The sequence below is a fragment of the Amborella trichopoda genome, chromosome 2 (assembly GCF_054954075.1).
Source record: "Amborella trichopoda isolate Santa Cruz 75 chromosome 2, AtrichopodaSantaCruz75HAP2 v2.0, whole genome shotgun sequence".
NCBI classification, from domain to species: Eukaryota; Viridiplantae; Streptophyta; class Magnoliopsida; order Amborellales; family Amborellaceae; genus Amborella; species Amborella trichopoda.
The window spans coordinates 6,367,703-6,390,621 of NC_142337.1; the positions used below are offsets into that span (position 1 = coordinate 6,367,703).

Below are 22,919 nucleotides of genomic sequence, written 5' to 3' on the forward strand. Positions count from 1 at the left end.
TAGATGATTATTCTAAAAATAAAATTACAATTTGAGTTCCTAACAATTAGATTTCACCTTTTAAAAATTAGATGATTTCTATTCAATCTTGAGATATTATTTTTCAAGTACTTAGAAGGTGTAATTCAGAAATATTTTTATTGAAGTTAATCTGCATGTTAAAGAGATTATATCCCTAAAATTTAAAAATCCTAAAACTAACCCCAAGTAGGACTTTCCTTGAAGGAGTAAATAAATAATATGCTCTTGAAGGAGTAGAATATCTTGTGTCTCTTCGATTAAGAAAAAGTTTATTTTTTTCAACCTCGCAAATTGAAATAAAAGTTTTTTTTAATATTTTTTTAAATACGATTAACTTCAAAGTTCTAATAGGATCCGATACATTAATGCTGGTATGACCGGGCCTAAAAGTTTTTCTCTCTACATAATTCTATGCATCATCGTAATCTTCTTATGCATCATCTCTCTGTCACTACGTTCATCGGCATTTTTATATTAAGCGACGCATCACTTTTGGCACAAGGATATTACATTAACCACGGCCCTCCCATTTTAAATGTAACCGCGTGGGATGCATTGTAAAGTTCAATAATTTTTTTATGGTAAAGTATATAATGAGATTATTTTTTTTTGGTACAAGATGGTCACAAATAATATTAATCATTGGATACGAAATTGGATGATTGCATTTATTTTATTATTGACCATTGAATGATTGTATTTATTTTATTGACCAAGCTCAAAGTTTAAAAATAAATTTTTTCGAATTTTATGACATACCCAGACTATTAGATTTCACATTGGATAGTTGTAAGTAATTGTGACATCCCTACACCAAAGGTAAAAGGGATTATTGTCTACAATTCTATTTTTAGTTAGAGCTTTGATCTGATAAATAGATACCATGTGCTGCTCTATTTCCTATCGAACGATTAAGATTAATTATATCCTTCTTGTACTAAATTAGGTAATCGTAGTATGTGCTTTTTCTTTAGGCACAACAATGAACCTAGCAGCACAGGGCCACTGAAATCAACATGAAGGACAGGCTCAAATCTAAAATCTAAGTCTACTGTTCTAGTGTTTGGGTCAGGTCGAACTTGGGCCATTACCTAGCACTATCACTTCTTTTTTTTTTTCTCTTTTTATAAATTTAAAAAAGAACATAAATTAAAAGATCAACGGCTAGGGGTGGCAATGGACTCAGACCCGACCCCAAACACATCGGGTATACCACATTTGGACCGGCAGGTCGGCTTCGGGTCCCAAACTTGGACCCAAACACCATTCGGGATCCAAATCCGGTTGGACCCAACCTGTACCTATAAACTATCGGAGATAAAATACTTCAAGCCCTATTCATTAGGGTGTATTAAAGATCATATAAAATAAAAACTCGTAGTCATCTTTAACTATTAAACGATAAATCAGACAGCTTAAAATCTAATGGCGGATGATTGCGTCTTTGTTGCCAAAAATATGGGTCTATGACAGTAAAAAAAAGGGCAAAAAAATAAAAAGCTCATAATAAGGGTGGCAATGGATCCGACCAGACCCGGGACGTGACGAGGACAGCTATGGGTCCAACTTTTAGACCCGATGGGTCGGGTCCTGGTCCAAAACTTGGACCTGAATACTATTCGGGTTTGGGTCGGGTTCGGGTCCAAAACTTGGACCTGAATACTATTTGGGTTTGGGTCCGAGTCCAGTCAGACTCGACCCATTGCCACCCCTATCTACCGGCCCTAACCAAAAGGCAAACTCTACCCAAGCCCATTTATAGGGCAAGATAGTCTAACTAGCACTAAGTATTTACTAGAGTCACTTTGCCCTAGTCCAAGTCCCTTTTCCGGTCCATACTCATTGCACCAACATTATTTTTACAAAAAATATCTCTGCACACTCTATTTTGAAGTTTTATTTCCCTACATAATTAGGATTTGAAAATATTATTGACGGCATAGAAACCCCGCATAGTATATCTTTGAAAACATGTGTGATCTCTATACAACCATAAATGTTTTTGAGACCTTGAGTTTGTTGGGAAATAGAACTTTTAATAGGGTGTACGCAGATATTCTCCCTTACTTTTAGGATGAGGTTTATATAAGGTACCCACTTTTATACTATAATACAAGTTACGCGCCCCTCTAAGTTTTGCCGAAAGATATAATTTTGGTGTCAGAAACCGTATGATAGCTTGAAAATTCATATTCAACAATAATTAAAAAAAATTAAAATTCTAAAAAGGGTAAAGATCGAATTGATCTATAAATATTTGAAAATCTTGAGAATAGACGGTCCTGATAATTTGTTATGAAATGCATCATTTTTAAGACCTGAAATTATTTTCTTCTTTATATCTAGAGTAATGATTCTATAGGACCCTCCTCCACCCATGTGTGTAGGATCCCAAAGGATCACCATTAAAGTTGGTACGGATCTCTAAAAAAGTTATCACATGGGTGTAGGGCGTGACTTTTCTATAGATCCGTGCCAAATTTAATAGCGATCTTTGGGGTCCCACACACATGGGTGGGGGAGGGTCCTATAGGATCATTTCTCGTTATATCTATACTTCACACGGTCGAGATGATTAATTGAAAAGTTATCTAATTTCATAAAACTCTTTTCTACTACATTTTTTAGGTACACCTTACTTCTATAGAAGATTGCAACCTTATATAAACTTTTTCATGTTTTTATCATCCGTCCTCTTTAAAACACATATTCTCCCTCTTAATATGTGCTATCCCCGTCTTTCTTTAAAGTGACGAAGATAACCGCATAGTCATCATTCGGATAAGGATGCTATTTAAATAGCAAAGAAGACCTTTGCTACTTTTAAAACCTTGATTTCAAAAAAAATTGGCAAATTCTGAAAATACAAATGCAAGTTTTCTTTTAATTGGAGATCTCAACTAAAATTTTAAATTTAGTTGGGTCGTTGTGGTAGCACCCCACATCTAATTACCACATTATGGCTTCCAATCTAACTGACACCACTCACTCATATTTTCAAAAGGGTGCAGTTTTGATGCAGAGAAAAAAAAATTAATTTTTATTATTATTAGGATTTTTTAGTTTATCTTTAACTCAAGAATAGCTGACGTGCACGGGGATAATTAGGTGGGAGGTTATTTTGTACATGAATGAATTAATATTTATTAATTGGGTGGTTAGTTTGGAAGTATAAAGGTGGGAGTTTATTTTGTACGTGAATGAATTGATATTCATTTATATTTATCAATTGGGTGGTTAGTTTAAGAGTATAAATAGGACAAAGTTAAATCTAAGGGGTTTATTTGGGGTAAAATGTAGGGGTTTATCTTTTCAATAGTAAAACGTGGGGGTTTATCTTTTCAACAATAGCTTTAGTTAAAACGTGGGTGGCATGTGAATAGCTTTGGCTAATACGTGGGTGGCATGTAAATTGTAAAACATGGGTGGCACGTAATTTAATAGAGAGAAAATAGGTTAAGAGAAAAAATATGGAGGAGAGATAAACAGGAAAGTGATTATTATTTTTTTTTTTTAAGTCTATTAAAGGGATATTTCCCTTAGAAATTGGTGAATGGGTTAATAAAATTTGGTCCCAAAAGATTATTTGAGGGTGGATTCCCTTTCAAACGTTGAGAGGTATATTCTCTCAACTTTTTCTTTTTATTTTTCCCGTGTTATTTTTACTCTGCATCAATTGGTATGAGAGCAAGTGTTATTTTCTCTCAACGTTTTCTTTTTATTTTTCCCGTGTTATTTTCTCTCTCATCAATTGGTATGAGAGCAAGTGTTATTTTCTCTTTGCATCAATTAGTATCAGCAAGTTATGGGTGGATTTCCTCTCAGGTAAGGGTGGATTCCCTCTCAGACCTAGCAAGTTAGGGGTGTGTTCCCTCTCAAACCTAGCAAGTTAGGGGCGTATTCCCTCTCAGACTTCAAAAGAAAGTATATTCTCTTAACTTTTTCTTTTTATTTTTCCAAAGTTAGGGTTGGATTCCCTCTCGGACTTTGAAAGAGGGTATATTCTCTAAATTTTTTCTTTTTATTTTTCCCGTATTATTTTCTCTCTGCATCAATTGGTTGGTATCAAAGCAAGTTAGATGTGAATCTACTTAGATCTACATAAACTTTTTCTTTTTATTTTTCCCCTATTGTTTTCTCTCTGCATCAATTGGTAACAGAGCAAGTTAGATCTAAATCTACTTAGATCTACAGGAGTTCTTGCTATGGATGATCGTTGGATACAAGCTATAGAAGATTTGAATAAAGCTGTAGAGGATGGATTTTTAAACTGAATTACGTGAGATGAGGATGCAACAGTTGGTTGCAACAATTGGCGCAATTTTCATAGTGAAGAAGGTGCTCGCAACCACATCCATCTTGCACCAGTAATTGCACGACAATCTAGTAATTCCAATCAAGCATAATGAAAAAAGTTACAGGACAGATCCACGTCCTATAGAGTGACCACGAGATTTTGATATTAAATCGGTCTCCCAAAATTTCATTGTCAAAAGTGTTCATCGATTACATATGGTGCGTCTTTGGAGCTCGACCAATTCCTAGTTAGGAATAATCAACCCAAGCTCATATTCAACAATTACTTTTTGTAACAATCTTAAACTTTTGAAAAAAAAAAAAAAAAGAGAAGAAAATAAACTCTTAATACATGATGATTCGTTTGAACATGATGGTCCTTAGGGACCATCTCTACTTTTCAAAGCTTTTCGTTTAAAAGCTTTGTTGCTTCTTTGCTCTTGCCACATCCACTAAAGGACGTGGGCTTTAGTCGTTTAAAGCGTAAGCTAACTCTCACACCTGTAACGTAATAAAATAATAAAATAATATATTAGTAGAATTTAAATTCAGAGAGATGATGACTCCTACTTTAGAAAACTTATGAGATTTTTCTCTCTAATCGAAACACAGTGAACTCCTCTCTCTAGCCAAATTTTTATCGGAAGCTCCTTCTCAAGTATTTGTGGGTAAGTAACATCGTCTTCCTGAAAAATAGTCTGTTTTTAATAAATAGTGATATTTCCGTCCAGGATCTTTATTTTATAAGTTTTGTGTGTAAGTGACCCCATTGTCTTGAAAAATAATCCATTCTTTTTAAAAATGAAATGAAATAATTATTTCAGCTTATTATCATGAATTTTAGGCGCGATAAATTTTATGCGCACGTGACCTCATTATCTTGAAAAATAATCTTTTTAATAAAAATTGTGATATTTTATCTATGTTAGAAATTTTGAATGCTGTAAATTAGAAAAATATATTTATTTATTTTTCTTGTTTATTGTTAGAAATAAATGTGATATTTCTGCTTTTAATAAAATTGTGATATTTCTTTCTACTGTTTTGAATATTTAGACATTGTAAAATTCATGTGCAAATGACTGCCTTATTATTTAAAAAAATTGACATTTTTGCAATTGATTATAGTATTGTTGTGAAATGTTTATTTGTGGATTGATATCCCATAAATTGTGATAATTCCGTATTCTTGAATTTTTATAAGAGTTTTTCTATACATATTAAATTGGCAATTATGCTAGAATGCCTTTACAAACTGCTACCTTTCTAAATTTGAGCCCAAAATATTTGATTGGTTATTTTTGAAATGTTATAGAGAGTGACTGTTATTAATGGTTTAAGTGAAATTCATATTAATGATTTCAGTGATATGTTGAGTACATGATATTGCTGCTTTCGAATGTTTAAAGAGATTTAGAAATAATTTAAGTATGCAAGTGGACTCATCCGGTTCGCCGGTGAGGTATAAGTGGACCTATCTGGGACGCCGGTAGGGATTAAGTGGACTCATCCGGTACGCCGGTGAGGTATAAGTGGACCTGCAGGGATTAAGTGGACCTATCTGGGACGCCGATAGGGATTAAGTGGACCCATCAGGACGCTGATGGGGTATATAGGTGACCTACTTGGGACGCCAGTAGGGTATTTTGTGAAATCCTTTGAATTATGTACTGCCGTTAAAAGTGTTATAAGCATTTCAATTACTCGGATTATACTTAATTATGCATTTATTGAAAGTGAAACTGTTGATGCATTTCTGTTAATAGATCTCATTTTAGAAAATATTGATATCTTTCAATCATGATTATTTTTAGGATTATGATGATCACTTACTGAGTAGCCAAACTCATCAAACTATGGTAAACATTTTTTCAGGATAACTACGGATTCATTTTGAGTGCTAATCAAGATCAACCTTGGAAGATACTGTTGTTGTGCTAACTTTCTTTATTTACTATGTAAGACCTCGCCACTGTAAATTTGTCCTATCAATAGATGTATATATGTTTTGTCTGTCACATCTCAGGAATAACAGTACTGTAAATTCTTGGGGTGTGACACTTTTAGATCACAATTGTAGGCAAAGAGTCTTACATTAGTCTTGAAAACATTGAAGGCATTGAAAAATTACTCCTGAAACACTTAGTCTTGAAAATATTGAAGACATTGAAAAAGAAATTAGCCTTGAAAAAATTGAAAAAAAAAGTATCGATACGCAGGGTAGGATTGACTAATTAGCAGATGGCGAAACACCAATTAGCAGATAGTGATTGGCTTCAGCTTGAGGTCACACCAATTAGCAGATAATGATTGGCTTCAGCTTGAGATAGCACCAATTAGAAGATACTGATTGGCTTGAGCTTGAGGTAGCACCAATTAGCAGATACTGATTGGCTTTAGCTTGAGGTCGAACTTCTCCCAACCTCGGGAGAATAATGCAAAAAAAATTAATTTTTATTATTATTAGGATTTTTGAGTTTATCTTTAATACAAGAATAGCTAAGGTGCGCAGGGATATTTAGATGAGAGTTTATTTTGTACGTGAATGTATTGATATTTATCAATTGGGTGGTTAGTTTAGAAATATAAATAGGATAAGATTAAATCTAGGGATTTATCTTTTTCATTAGGGTAAAAGGTGGGGGTTTATCTTTTCAACAATAACTTTGGCTAAAACGTGGGTCGCACGTGAATTGTAAAACATGGGTGATGCATAAATTTAAGAGAGGAAAATAGGGATGAGAAAACATAGGTTAAGACGTAGAAAATAGGGAGGAGAGATAAAATAGGAAAGTGTTTATCTTATTTTTTTAGTCTATTTAAAGGACATTTCCCTTCATTGTAAATTGGTGAATGAGTTAATAAAACTTGGTCTCGTGAAGAGATTATTTTGGGGTGGATTCTTTCTCAGACTTTGAGATATGGCTCTCAACTTTTTCTTTTTCTTTTTCCCATGTGCTCGTGTTATTTTCTATCTGCATCAAGTTTGCATACAGATGCATCCGTAAGTGTAGAGGTAAGTTGCACCTTCAAATTTTATCATGGCATATAATTTTGATGTAAATGTTCTTAGAATTGTCTCAAAATCTATTTTTATATCTAACTATACAATTTTAAATTTCAAAAATGGTTAAAATCAAGTAGATCTATAAACCTATGAAAATTTGAAAGTGGACGGTGTAGATAATATGTTGTAAAATACACTATTTCGAAGACTTAAAATCTTTTTATTTTTCATAGTCATACATCTCGATGTCGAGATGATCAATCAAAAGAAACATTAAAACTACCTTTTTCGATGGATTTTTGAGGGGCATCCATAGTTTTACATTATAAGGCATCCTTATATAAACTTTTTCCTTTTCAAAAAGCTAACTCTTAATTTATTTGAAAAATTGGGTAGTGGCCCATCTTCCCCAATAAATTACCTAAAAACAAACAAAAATAAAAAATAAAAATAAAAATTTAGTTTGTTTCAAAATTTTACTGATTTTCAAAATCTAAATATACAATTTTAATGGTTTGTGGCTAATTTTTTAACGTTGTGGTCCGAAAATTCTTGAAATACAACTAAATATTGAACATGGCTATTTTTGAATCTTGAAAGTCCGATAAAGGCTAAGTTTGGAACAAAAAAGCAAAAATGAGGCATTTGGGTGTGAACATAATTTGCAAAATTTAGAGGGAATTTAATAATAACAGGAGATTTGGAGGACATCCACGTAATTTACACTAAATAATATATTTGAAATTATAGAATATCATCACAAAGATTTATTCTATATTTAAAATATAATATAACTTATAATTATAAGTATAAAAAGAGAATTCATTCGCTTTCTTTCTTTTTTTCTTTTTTTTTTTTTGCATTTTTCGTCTTTATTTCTTCAATTTCCAAAATCCAAAGCTAAATTGAAAAAAAAGACAATTACTACCAATTCATATTAATTATTTGTCTTTATGATTAGCTTTTTATTGTATCCCAAACATACTTTTGACATTTGTGTTTACTTTTAAGAATTACCTTTTATATAGGGATTGCGTGCAAAACAAACAAGACCTTATATCATTTAATGGGAATTATATTAAGGGAAAAGTTTGTATAGAGCCGACGCTCTAAATAATCAAATTAGAGCTTACCTCGAAAACTTAACTATAAGGGGTTGTTTTGATGCCCAAATATCATCAAATTGATCATCTCAACATCCAGATTCATGGACATGAGAAAAAAATGAATTTCAAGTTTTGGAAATAGTGTATCTTGTAACACATTTTTGGCCCGTCAATTTTCAAGATTTTCAAGTTTTCATAGATCTGCCGATCTACACTATTTTTAAAGCTTTAAAATTTATAAATAAAAATGAAAATATATTTTAAGACTATCACAAAGATTATCAATATCAAAACCACATTTCTCGACAATATTGGAAGGTAGGCTCTACTTTGATTAGTTAGAGCCTAGGCTCTATACAAACCACACTCTTATATTAATTGCCGTCAAAATGTAAAAGAAAAAAATAACCAAAATTGGAACTTATATAGATAGATAATATAATTAAATTTATATTAAATTGTGCAAATAACTACTTTATAGTTTAAAATATAACATAACTTACTTTTAAATTTATAAAAGAAAAAGAGCATTACTCCTCTAATTTTTTATTTTTCTTTATTTTAACTTTTTGAGTAATTCAGTAGGGAATATAGACCCTATATTTATGTTTCAATTAAAAAATCCCGACTGTAAATTGAAAACAAAAAAATTTTGCTATGAAGATGCATCACTTTTTGTGCTTTGCGGTCTACCTCTCTTCATGGTTCAACTTTTATTGTTTACCAAGCAAATCTTTTACATATTTGTTTAAATTTTAGATTGACTTTTTATAAAGGGATTATAAGCAAATTTAAACAAGCATTATCTTATAACTGCCATTATGTAGAATTGGATTCATCAAGTCTCTATCTCTCAATACTCGATTTTTTTTTTTTTTTTTACAATATACAATAATCAACTTTTTGAAAATGTTATTCCAAGGTTGAAAATTTATTTCAATAATTAATATTTCGTATAATTTACGATGCACGTGCACAACACTAGTTCTATAATAAACAAGAAGAGGTCCCCCATTATTATTTTGACAACTGCTTTTTGAATTTTCCAATTTGCAAGCTTGATTTAATTTATACCATATTAATCCTTTAAATCTCTCTCCCAATTAATGTGCATTCCCTCTCTCTCTCTCATCCATCTCTCCCCTAAAGATGGGGATTCACACATTTATTTCACGAGTCTCTCTCTCTCATCACTCAAAGGTGATTAATTAGTAATTGAACATACTATTGTATTGGTAAAAACATTCATAAAGTTAACATTCCAATAAAATAAATATAAATTAATATGTATAAATTAGACCACGTAATAAAATATAAATGACTTGAATTAAATATGCATAAATACATTGATAATTTACTCATAGAATAGGAATTTTGAATAGTATATTAATTACATAAATAAATAGAATAACATTTGAATATAATAAAAATATTACAAACCTATAAGTATAATTAGATATTATATTCATGTGAGTATAAATATGTATTTGATGAAAAAGAAAAAAAATAACTATCTTCTCACTTTATATTCTCTTACTTTGAGATTTTTTTTGTTGATATTAGAAATATATTGTATGTATATGAACAATAATAATTAAATTTAAAGCATTTTAAAATATAATATTTTAATTATTATAATTAATTATTTTTTATAATAATTAAGTAATAATAATTATATAAATAGTTTATTATAATAACAAAGTAATAGTAATTGTTATAAAGTTAAAATTGCGATAAATATAAATAATATTGAGCAGTGATTTCATACAATATTAGTATAGTAACATAATGCAACAATCTTCAAAAACCATATAAGAGCCATTTGTTTGATCCAAATTTTAAAATATACAATCTTTTCATTCTAAAGAACAATACAAAAAAGAAAATTTGAAAACATAACTTACAAAGTATTTTTTGAGGCCAATTAACATAGACCATCCATTTTGATAAGATGCTTAGATCTAGGACTTAAAATGATATTTTATCTTCCAAAATTTTTAGATGGATTTATTATTATTAGATGAACAATGGTCAAAAGGAAAAAAATGATTTTGAGTTTATAAGGATTAAGATCTTGAAATTCACCAAATGAATGGTCTACATTCGTTGTTGAATGGGATTCATTTTAACCCTATCTAGGGTTCAAATTAAACTTTTTTTGGATTGATTATTGAGATGAAGAGAGAGTGTGTGCAAAAGTTTGGGTCATACAAATAACACAAGCATGATTTTCTAGAAGTGTGGTTGCATTATACTATGATAAAACCGTTGCTGCCTAAATAATATTAATTATATAATTTTGATAAATATCATAATAATCAAAAAATTAATTAAAAATATTATGAATATTATATAATTTTGATAAATATCATAATAATTAAAAAATTAATTAAAAATATTAAAAATATCTTATAATTCTATAATTATTTATCAATAGTAATCAAAACGTAATTTTATTTAAGAATATTTTAATTTATATTAATTAGGTTAGTTTACAATTAATAAAAATATTTGTAATTGAAGTATAATCATAATAATATCATCTCTATGTTATTTCATTTTTATATTAATTTTTATATGTTATTTTACATTTCACATAAATATTTTAATTTGCCAAACTTATATATAATAATTAATTACCAAGTATAAAGAGAGAGGCATGGTCTACTTTCTGATTTAATATGTTGGGATTGTATGCAAAGAGATCATTTATTTTTTGTACATAGAGGTCACAATCATTTTTTTCCCTTAAATTTCAAATCATTTATCTTTTGTACATGGAGGTCACAATCAATATTGTCCCTTAAATTTTAAATTGGTTGGTTGTAAAAGTGTCATTGAATAGACAGTTTTTTTTTTAAAAAAAAAATTCCCGGACTTCATAACTCACCCCAAACCATCCAATTTGACAGCTAATAAATGAGAATGATTGTTACGTTAATCCAATTTGACATCTAATAAATGGGAATGATTGTTACGTCCATCTACAAAGGATCTCCTTATAGAAAGTCCCTCATATATTATCTCGTAATATTTGTATCAATTAATGCATTATTAATAAAAAAATTCTGACAAGATTGCGAAGCAGGTGCCTCTCACTAATAAATAATTATAGAGAAATGATCCTATAAAACTCTCTCTCACACATGTGTGTAGGATCCCAAAAGATAACCATTAAATATGATACGGACGAGAAGAAAGTGACAATACGATCATTGTACAATTATGGAATTGTCAATAGTTTAGATTCAAAGCCTAAGGGGACAAAATAACGGCCAAATATCAAAGGAACAATGACAAAATTTTATTAGTACAATCAAATATAAAAAACTCACTATTTTCTTTTTTTGTTATTTATGTGATCACTTATTACATCTCAATGTACTATCCCCATCAATGTTTACATGATCATTTGCATTAGTACCCAGTTTCTATATGGCCAAGTCCGCATATGTAGAAAGGCGGGCCTCTTAATTTTTGAGCCAGATTTGAAGACTTAAGTTTTAAGGACATGTAATCTCTATCATGAAGACTACGAATATAAAAAAATATTAAAAATTAAAAATAATAAGTTTAATAAAACACATTTGCACCATTAATTTCCATTGTTTGCTGATAAAACACCAACTTGCATCCATCTTTTTACACTTTCTAGACCGCATATGTGGAAATGCAGTCCAGCCCGCATGGAACAATTTTCCACATAATTGCTTACTTCATATCTACATACTCTCTTATTGCATATCATTTATTTCATATTTAATTGCAACGCACACGATCCCGGTAGTCTAGAGAGAGAGGAAGCTTAAATAACTAGAATCAATTTGGCCACCCACTTTTCAAAGAAAAAGATAAAAAGGTACCGTTTGTGTAGAGCCGGTGCTCTAAACAAAGTGTAAGGCATATTTTCAAATAAAGTCGAGAACTGTAGTTACAATACTGAAAATCTTCGTAATAGCCTAAAAATATATTTTTCATCTTTAATTATAAAAACTCAAAGCTTTGAAAATAATATAGATGAAACATATCAATGAAAACTTGAAAATCTTCAAAATCGATGATCCAAAATACATTACGAGAGCACTATTTCTAAAACTTGAAATCTATTTTTTTCCATGTCCATACATCTTGATTTCAAGATAATCAATTTGAAGATATTTGGGCACCAATGAACCTCTTCTAGTGAAATTTTTGATGTGGGTTTTAATTTGATTGTTTAGAGCCTTGGCTCTATACAAACTTTTTCCAAAGATAAATTCGAAATTATTTAAAAAGAGATTTAAAATATAAGACAAAATCAACTTAAAACCTTAGCTAAGTGATTTTTATTTTTGACTCTCTTTAATTTCCTTGTCCCTTTCCCTCTCCCTTCAATCCTTAAAAAACAAGAAGAAACTCAATGATGCCATAATTCCCCTTATGTTTTCTTCTATATACAACCACAAAAAATTCAGAGATTCGCTTAGCGAAAAGGAAGACAAAAATCATAGATCCAAAAATTACCCCCCAAAGAAGAGAAAAACAAAAATCACAAACAAATAGACAAAAGACAAATATTTATTCACCCGCCCCACCGCCTTGACGGCATCTTGCACGACCTCGTCGGCGCTAGCCTCCGGCGTGGGACCCCCTCTGGGGGCAATGGAGCTGAAAGCGACACCGATGCCGACGCAAATGTTAGCGTTTGCGACCTTGCGAGCATCTCTGTCATTGCTGTCGTCTGATACCCCTCACTGCTATCGCCTCCCCCTCTCGTTGTTGCCCGCTGCCATGAGTGCGAGCTCAAACCTGAAAGAGCATATGCCCTCCCTGATTGCTCGTACACACGTTGGGTCGCCATGTTGTCCCGCATGCGCCCGAGCTCGACATCGAGGAGCCCCGAGAGCCCGTCACCAGCACAGGCAGCCCGTGAAGCACGGATAGCTGCCTGCCGCCGTGCAAGCACCTCATGGGCCCCCTCAAAATCACCACGCTCTGCCATCTCCCGTGCTTCGGCAATGCTCTCGGCAGCCCGTAGCCGGTTCCGCTGCCGGTCCACCTTCACACAAGTGAGCCTTTGGTCAGGCCCCACACTTACCGGCCGGGGAATACTGACCGTTTTACCCTCTGCTCTCATGACTGCAAAAGTCACGGGGTCCTTGTACCAGCAACCAACTTTCAGGACCCCCACAGGCTCATCGGAGGGTAGAGAGAGAGAGGGCAGCCTCAACTGAATCAAGAAATCTCTTTCCTCCTCAGCATAGAGATCACCAAAATGCACGGTGGCCATTCCTGAGTCGTCACTCACCGTGCTCGTGTAGTTACCTGCTTGCACCGATGCAATGCTCACTCCCGGTGAGGCACGTCCCACCTCCACCCTGAGCTCTTGCAGCACAACACTAAGTAGACCACCAATGCACCGAGCAAATGCGTCTTGGATTGCCAACTCAGCCTGGATGAATGAGAAAGTCCCCCCAGAGGCCTCAGATATGGAGTGCAAGCAATTGGCGTCATGATCAGAGCCGAACCCGAATGTGTGAACTGGGACGTTAGCCAAACCCTCGTGTGAGGCCCGCTTGAGACAGGGAGGGAGGAGAGAGAGGATCTGGTCAGAGGGGGTGGAGCTGTGGGGGGAGGCACCTACAGAGTTGTAGGTGTCCTGCCCATCGGAGAGGAGCACAAGGCTGCAGACGGGGTTGCGAGCTCGTGTCCGCTCCTCAAGCACGCGGGCCGCATGCCGCAGCCCATCCACAATATTGGTACCCCCGCACGATGTCAACCCATTGATCGCCATCAGAGCCCTCTGCCGCCCCTGCTCACTCATCCTTGTCAAAGGGAACAGCCTCCTTGCATTTGACGAGAATGCCACAACAGACAGCCTATCGGTGGGCCCAAGGTTTTGGACCACGAAACCCATAGCTCGCTTTAGCAAAGCGAGCTTTGTGCCTGCCATGCTACCACTCACGTCGAGCACAGTGACCAGGTCAATTGGGACCCGGTCAAGGGACTCACCGGAAAAGGCCAGGCATGGGGCTCGTAGGTGAACCAAAACAGTGAAAGCATCAGATGCTTCAGAAGCAGGTACAGCTGGGAACTCAAGGTGGGTCTCAATGGTCATGGCTTCTCGGCTTCTTGATACAGCGGCAAGCTCAGTACTGGGCTCGGTGGTGAGCTCTAAGGGCTCGTCATCAGAGAAGGAGTCAGGCTCGGGCTCAAGGGTTGTGTAAGGGTCGGTGGGGTCGTAGTGGGTTCGGTGAGGAGAAAGGTGGGGGTTAAGGTCAGGAAAAGAGGTGGCAGGTTCCACCACCAAGGGGTTGACACGGGACCTACGATGGAGGGGGTCAGAAGGAGAGGGGGATTGGAAGGGAATATCTTTCCATTTGGCCCGGCACATAGGACAGAGGCGGTTGCCATGCTTGAAGCTGGAGGCAATGCAGTTAAAATGGAAGGAGTGGGAGCACTCTGCTGTGAAGATGGCATGCCCATTGCCCGGCTTCATCATCCCAAGGCATATTGCACATATCTTCTGCTTTTTCGGAAGAAGTTAAGGAGAAAAACAGTATATCAGTGGATGATATTCAGAGGCAAGGCACTGAAACAATTGGCAGTTCATTATGAAAAAAAAGGAGCATAGATTCAATAACGAAATTTACACAGTGAATACAAGAAGATGCTTCAGTATTTCAATTGCATCAATCAAAACAGATCCAGATTATCATCATCCGTGTAAAACCTGATTACCTGACATTTCTTGAGTAATTATGATACCGAGCATACTAACTCAGAAAAGTTGTGAGCAATCTAAAATAACAATTTTCAAGAGAAAAGGCACAAAAATCAGCCGCAAACTACTTCGAACATAAACAATGTAATATGTTATGGATTCTAGAAAGACAATTTTATTGAATAATAAGCCTATAAAACAGTCATCATCATATTATATCCATAACCCTATAATACATTCATCATCATATTATATCCAAAACAAATAATGGGACACAATAAATCTCGCCTAGAAAAAACACGCACAATGCAACTGCCTGGAATTTCACAAAAAGGGACTTAACTAAATTAAATACTGTTAAAGTGCTTATAGACACACTTTACATCATTTAAATACCCCTGACTCACAATAGCCAGAATCTGAATATACGAGTTTTATGAAGCCACAACAATAATTTCCTCATAGAACAATATGCATTTCAAAATAGACTTCAACATGAAAGAATTAACTTCAATATTACTATGAGGCAATATGCCCTCCACCACATGCAATAATTTGATGGCCAAACCACTCCTTCCAAAGGTTTCCATCTCCTATGACACAAAATGATTTCATAAAAACTATAGAACCTCAATGAACATAGAAGTGCATAGTAAATACTCTTTAACATCACCAGGCCAATGGTGTAATCCATCTTCAAATAATTAAAACATTTAAGAGGACAAATACCGTAACAAGGTTGCTACTAAAGATTGACACAAGAGAGCAAGGGCCAAAACATCCTCTCCTGATAGCAAGAGGAACACATCTTCAGAAAATCCTATTAAGCAAAGAACTCTGAAATATCAAGGATGAAAAAGTTGAGCTCCTTTCCAATTATAGATTAAACAAATCGAACACCGCAAGTGACTAAGAAACTTCAAGTCTACAACCCTTCCAACTAATTCCAAGAACACATGGATAAAAAACAAATAAGCCTGCTTACTGCATTACGCACTTTCCTAATGAGTATATAACAGCAGTTATAATAGAGCAAAATTCACTAAATGGCCCCCGCAACATGAGAACAACATTTACCAATTGACACAAGAAGTAGTTCTCAAATATTAGAAATCAAGTTAACATATTTCACAAAAAAAATTAGAAATCCTAAAAAGCACCATACAACAAACAAATGCATTTCGAATTACTCTGATCTGCCATACTACATAAGTTCAATACCAAATGCACGAAATGCCAGTCAAAAAGTAGATAAGCATTAAAAAAATTGTCTTGTCATAAAAACCAAAGCTACTTTCCAAGTTTTCCCACCATCCTCGACTCAATTTCAAACTTTTCGCAGGGTACTTCTGGCATCTGCCTCGCATCTGCACCTAAAAGGCAATTTAATTTGTTTGCTGATAATATAATTTTAGATCTTCCCACAAAGATAATAGGACAAGCAGCCCTTTTTTAGTAGGGCAAAGTTAAAATTGAAAAACGGTGGCAGCTTAGCATGGCATAAGGACACACAACAGAGTTTTTTTCATCATAGATTTCCCATCTGAAAATACTAGGGAAAACAAAAGTTCCTTTTTATGCAAGGCAAGAAAAGCACATTCAGGTCCACAAAACTGAATGCTGGTTCGGAGACAACCCTATCAATATTTTCAGGTACCTTAACAAACACCAATTTCGTAAGCACTTAAAAACTGTCGCAATTTACCTATATCCAAATAAACTCAAAAAGAAAAATCCGGGACCAACAATCACTAGGGTGTACAAAGCATGAAATATATGTATACAGGTAATCATCTGCAGCACATATCCCCACATTAAATTAAAAAAAAAATACATTGTACTCATTTGACTTATCAAAATAAGTCACATTTGCCACTTCGCCCACTTCTTTTTGTATATCACATTAAGAATTTATAAAAAATAATCAAGAACTGATATAAGAAAGAATTATAAGAAAGAATTTCTTAGCATAGTTAATGTACAAAACAATATAAGATTGTCAACAAAGTTACTAAGAATCACTTAATTGTCAACAAAGTTACTAACAATCACTTTCTAGAGCACTCCATCTAAAGGAATCAAATCTCAGCTATCTGTTTTAATGAACATGACACACTGAAAAGGTCCCACAGTCCCATCTATATAATTTTCAGTCTCCAAATCTAATATTCTAAACACAGTACAAGAGCTGTATTCTGTGTTGATATCTCAATATGAATGTCAAAAAACATATAGTAATCAAATACACTTATAATTATTAATCTCGGATGAATGTTGACACATGGTTTCACAAGTGAGAAAATGTTCCCCTCTCCATAGAGAGATACTTCACTGTAAAAGGAACTTGTAGGGTTTCATGAAGACGCCATCAAAAGCTCTTAAAAAGGTTATGAGATATAAATTTTATACCAGAAACACAGAGATGAACAGAAGACCAGATTCCTAAGTTCTGTTCTGTAAACATCAAAGCATGAACAGAAACACATTACCCTTTCAATAAACATAATAATATTGCAAATACGAAAACAATGTTGTGAAACAAAAAACAAAAAGGGTGTGCTCCCCAATCTATACAAACTACAATAAAACAAAAACAAACATAACTAATGAAACAACCATATCCATTGTATTGCAAGATCCTCCAAACTAACTAACCACATACCCAACACAAGCAGAAAAATCCCCCTTTCAAGTGTTACATATGACAAATCTTCCAACACAATCCAAGAAAATGAAATACGGAATTATAAAACTCAAATTTGCATTTTAACATGGGAAATTCATTAAAACATCCATAGACCTCTAACATTGTATGAGGAATTACCTTTTTACACCGAAACGAGCAGATACTACTTATATATTTAACTGTTCAAATCTCCAAAATGGTCCCAAAATCCCAAAATGTGAACAGATATTATTTATGTAAACAGTTCAAAACTCTAAATGGATATCAAAAAATGAAAGCATCAGCAGAAAAAATGAAAGCATCGCCAGAAAACAGAAGATAAAAGTTTTTTTTTTTTTTGATAAAGTTAACATTGAATTAAAGGGGAGAAAAGATACACTGATAGAAGGAGAGGACCCACAGGTCGGGCCTCTCAGTTGAAAATGAGAAAACCTCTGGGTTGACGTGCTGTACAGAAATGTGGTCTAAAAACAGAACCTAAAACACACAAGCAGAAGCCTAGGAAGCAGAGGCTTTAACACCAATCACCAATGTACAAAGTCATGCCAATATATATACAGAAGATAAAAGTTAGCCTAATATATATACATCACACAAGTTGATCAATTGAAACAATTCAGGAAACTGCAAAAATTATCTAGACAGAGCAGATAAAACACCAATTACATTACAGCACAGCAGTTAACACCATATTTCACGCTATTCTTCAGCTACTCGACCAAAATGATCCACAAAGACAAGCAGATAAATCCCAAATTTGCATATTTCATAGGAAAAGCAACCAAAAGGACCCAGACAAGAAGGCAAAACGCTAACTGACCCATTTCAGGAATTCAACCAAAATGCAGTCAGATCTGACTTAGAAAACCAGAAATGAAACATCACCTTTGATAATCTACCTCCACTTTTGTTAAACAAAAGCCCTGATGATGAAGGGATAGACGTTTTTGAATGCACCTCAGGGTCCACCGTCGAAGAAGCTCGATCTCCTTCAGATTCATCGTCGTCCTTTCTAGTGCGAAGTAACAGAGACATAGATCTCTTCAGCTTAGTCCATGAAAACGACATTGTCACTCCAAATCCACGAATTAGGGTTTCCTTTTTCACACAAAACAAGCCTTATCCGATTGATTCATAGACAGGACTAGAATAGCCGGAATCTGAGAAATCGTCGATTCCGTCGAGGATTCCGTCGCCATGAAACCCCGGGAAAAGCTAGGGTTTCAGGAGAAAAGCTAGGTTTCCATAAAGTTATAATTTCAGAAAGGCTAGGGTTTGACTTGTGTTATGGATTTAGAGAGAGAGAGATACAGAGAGGGAAAGGGAGAGAGAGAGAGGAATATATTGAGAGCGGCCTGGCTTTTCTAGGGCATCGGGAAAAGGCGAAATGTTCTTCATAAAATATGCAGGAATCAAATGCGAACTTATATAAAGAGTCAAAAATGAATATTACGCTGTAAAAGAATATTACGAAAATAATAAGAAAATGAACCAATATTTTTCTTTAAACGCTGGAGTATGAGCACGTTTCAAACGCCGTCATTTATTGACGGCAAATAACTGCCCTTGCAACTGCAAATCATAATGTGTTGTTTTTTTTTTTATTAATTAATATAAATAAGAGTTTTGATAAGGGTGAGGTTTGTATAAGGTAGCAACCTTATACTATTGAAGTGAGGTGCACCTCAAATCTATAACAAAAATTCTCTTTAGGTGTGGCAAAGCCTTGGGATGATATCAAAATATATTGTTTCTCCTTATTATGAAATTTAAAGTTTTAGAAATAGTGACAATCAACCAGATCTATATGCATTTGAAAATCTTGAAAATGGACGGTTCAAAAAATATGTCAGAAGATGAACAATTTTTATGACTAAAAACCCTTTTTTTTTCATGTCTAAGAATCTCGAGGTCAAGATGATTGATTTGAGGGTTTTTCTGCATAGGAACAACCTTCTCTAGTGGGTTTTTTAGATGCACTTTACTTATACAGTATTATGTTGACACCTTATATAAAATTTTTCCTTTTATTTTGAATAAAAGGTTTTTTTTTTTTTTGTTGAGGTGGCCCTTCAGCACTATACAAGTAAGGCACACCTTTAAATTTTACCGCAGACCTAATCCATGTGCAACTCTAATTATGAAACTTTAAATTAAAAAAAAGGTATATATCCGATATCTATAAACACTTAAAAATTTTGAAAATAAATCTTCTAGATAGCTTGTTACAAAATGAACTATTTTAAGGCTTGAAATTCAAATTTTTTTCATTATATACAAACATCCGATATCAAGATGATAAATTGAAAAAAAATTTCAATTTAGAAAACATATTTATTATTAGATTTTTGAGGTGCATCTTACTTCTATGGCATAAAGTTGCAATCTTATAGGAATTTTTTCCATTCTCATATACCATGAATTTTACCATATATTAAATTAGGCTCAAATCCTATCACCCAAAAAAAAAAAATGTGGATGACATCTAAAGAATAAAGAAAAATTACTTTGTGCGTTATCTATTTTCAAAATATTTTGTTGGGCGTCGGCTTTATAAAGTTGTACCTCAAATATAGTCGAAAATTATTATTTGGAAAAAAAGTTATTTTCAAGTATTGAACCTTAAAAACGGTCCATCTTGTGGCAAGATTCTGAACCGTCAATCTCGTATATTTACATTATTTTGAGAGCTTCAAATTCTACAGCTAAGAGCATGAACATAGTAACTCATTGCAAAGACTTCCTGTGTCAAAACACTATTTTCCAGTAAAATTTTGAAGTGTACCTCAAATATAGCGATCATAGTCCTCAAGTGTGTGTTCATCAAATTAATCTTGTGAATTTGTAAAAAATCTATAAAAATATGAGAAAATTTGGGACAACAAACCATTGAAGTTGGAGAGTGGGATTGGGATCATGTCTCTTGTATTGTTACTTTCAGCCCATCGTAGTCCATGTGGCAATGACATGAGGGACCACGGTTTTACCAAGTGTATACCATGAAAGCATCCCTCTTCTTAGCCAATCGGGTAGGCGATTTCGATTTGAATAGGAATCGATTGTTATTAAATTGGTTCTAGGATGGTAGAGATCCGAGTTCAATTGCCCTTAAAAAAGTAGCTTATATTTTTTTTTCTGTAACTTATCTAATGTTTTATTATATCACTCTCAATCTCCACCCTATGATCCCCTATTTACTTTTTTAAAATTTATTTATTTTAACATTGTTTGATCACAAATTTGGACCGATCTACACCAGATCCTAATTAGCAATCCGATACAGATCTATGGGTGAAAGATTTGCCCCTTTGATCTAGGTCTTTAAACATTGGGTGGGAGTGCAGGACCTTGTTATACAGTATTTCTCTCAAAATCACACACAATCCTGCTATTCTTTTGTTGACTGGTAGTGATTAGGGACAATTGGGGATCCTTTGCCTCTTCTTGGGGCTTCGGACTGGTCAGGCTCAAGCGGGCCTAAACTTGGCCTGAGCCAGTCCCCTTTTCTCCAGCTGGGCCTAGGACTAGCCTGAATTGTTTTGAGATGTGAGCTTAGTCTAAAAGTTGGACCTCGTTGGCCCAAGCTTGGCATATAAAATATACATATGAGTGTTTGGAAAAATGTCGATCTAAATTGAAATCGGCCGATTCGGATGGGAAATCGGCGGGAACCAGTGGGTTATGTCAGACAATTAACTAGTTTTGTCAGGGAACCATGTAACTTAACGCTGTCGGATCGCCTAGTTGCCACATTTTTTTTTTTTTTTTTCCTTATTTGTCTCTCTAGGCTAGATTGCCGTATTGGATCAATTTCTCGGACGGCCTGTTCACTCAACCAATCCATGTTTCAAAACACTATTATATATTTATACACATTATATAAATATATATGACCTATTTGCATGACAAGTAGCTTTACTTGAAATATATTACCTTATATGAAATTAATATTACTTTGGATAATATTAACTTGTTAGTTGTTTGGTACATATGTTTACTATATTATTCAAATTATTGGCATTTTTTTTTAGATATTCTGACTAAAAAAATTTAAGCAAACTATGTTGAATGAAACTTTTTAAATAGATAGCCTTATATTTTTATATTGCACATTGCCAAACAACCGATAATTCATTACCATGATTAACTTTTTGTTTCTATTGTTGCAAGATTAAAACTTTATTGGAACTATAAATGAATAGTGGACAAAAAAAAAAAAAAAAGAGAGAAAAGAAAAGAGAAACCATCACAAAATTCAACCAAAAAAGGACAAAAACAAAAAAAAAAAACAGAGAAATCCTAGTCTGGCCTGGCTTGATCCACACCTCAATTCTTATGGCCCAAGCCTAGGTTTTACAGATGAGATCACCTGGCCTTAGGGTGACAACCATGGGAGCCTAGGACTCGGTCCCGAAATATAGCATGAGACCCAGGTCGGGTCTAGCCGTCAAGCCCGAGTCCATTGCCACGAGGACCTAGTCCGATGAGGTGTCAGGTATACCCATAAAAGGAGGCGGTGAATTTGCTCCATTGTTACCGCGTGTTGCTGTTTTGAAATTTTCCTGGTATTGATTGAGGGAGAAAGAGATTAAGATGCTTTGTTATTTGAAAATGTCAAAGTGAATTCACCTTTTGAGGGAGAGATAACTGATATTTTATAGAGAGACAAAAAGCTAGAGAGAGAGAGAAAGAGTGGGTCATTTGCCATTTTTTTAAAAGCTTAAAGTCAGCTCGTCATTTACGAAGAAACTGCATTGCAGTTCATCTTTTGGTAAAAAAGGGAAAAAAACAAACGTGTTGCAGCTTTAAGACCCCAATTAGTATGAAATATCTTGACCTTTAATTTTGAAATCAGAGGCATGTTAACTGTTTGCCTTTTCTTGTCAACTTATGTAGTGGGTAAATCATTATAAGTATTTATTAAAAAGATACGTGATTGATACACTTGTTAAAAAAGAGGTAATTTTTCTCTTGTCAACTTAAATAGTGGGCAAATCATTATTTGTATTTATTAAAAAGATACTGTAACTGATACACTTGTTAATAAAGGTACCCTCCTCTTATGCTAACACTCTAAACCGTTGGATTATATCTTTCTTT

The 22,919-nt window shown here is 33.9% G+C and overlaps 1 protein-coding gene across 1 annotated transcript; it reads right to left on the reverse strand.

Moving 5' to 3' along the window:
- Window positions 1–12,830: 12,830 nt before the first annotated feature.
- Window positions 12,831–19,364, reverse strand: LOC18443149 (E3 ubiquitin-protein ligase WAV3). The gene is made up of 2 exons (XM_006853343.4): window positions 18,705–19,364; window positions 12,831–14,935 (listed from the first exon to the last, which is right to left on the reverse strand). The coding sequence occupies exons 1-2, from the start codon at window positions 18,885–18,887 to the stop codon at window positions 12,992–12,994; spliced, it is 2,127 nt and encodes a 708-aa protein (XP_006853405.3). The 5' UTR covers window positions 18,888–19,364; the 3' UTR covers window positions 12,831–12,991.
- Between the last annotated feature and the right edge of the window lie 3,555 nt (window positions 19,365–22,919).

Coding starts and splice junctions, on each gene's coding strand:
- LOC18443149 (XM_006853343.4), bottom strand. CDS start 18,887: ATGTCGTTTTCATGGACTAAGCTGAAGAGATCTATGTCTCTGTTACTT. Junction 14,936..18,704: donor GTGGAGGTAGATTATCAAAG/GTGATGTTTCAT, acceptor CCGAAAAAGCAG/AAGATATGTGCAATATGCCT.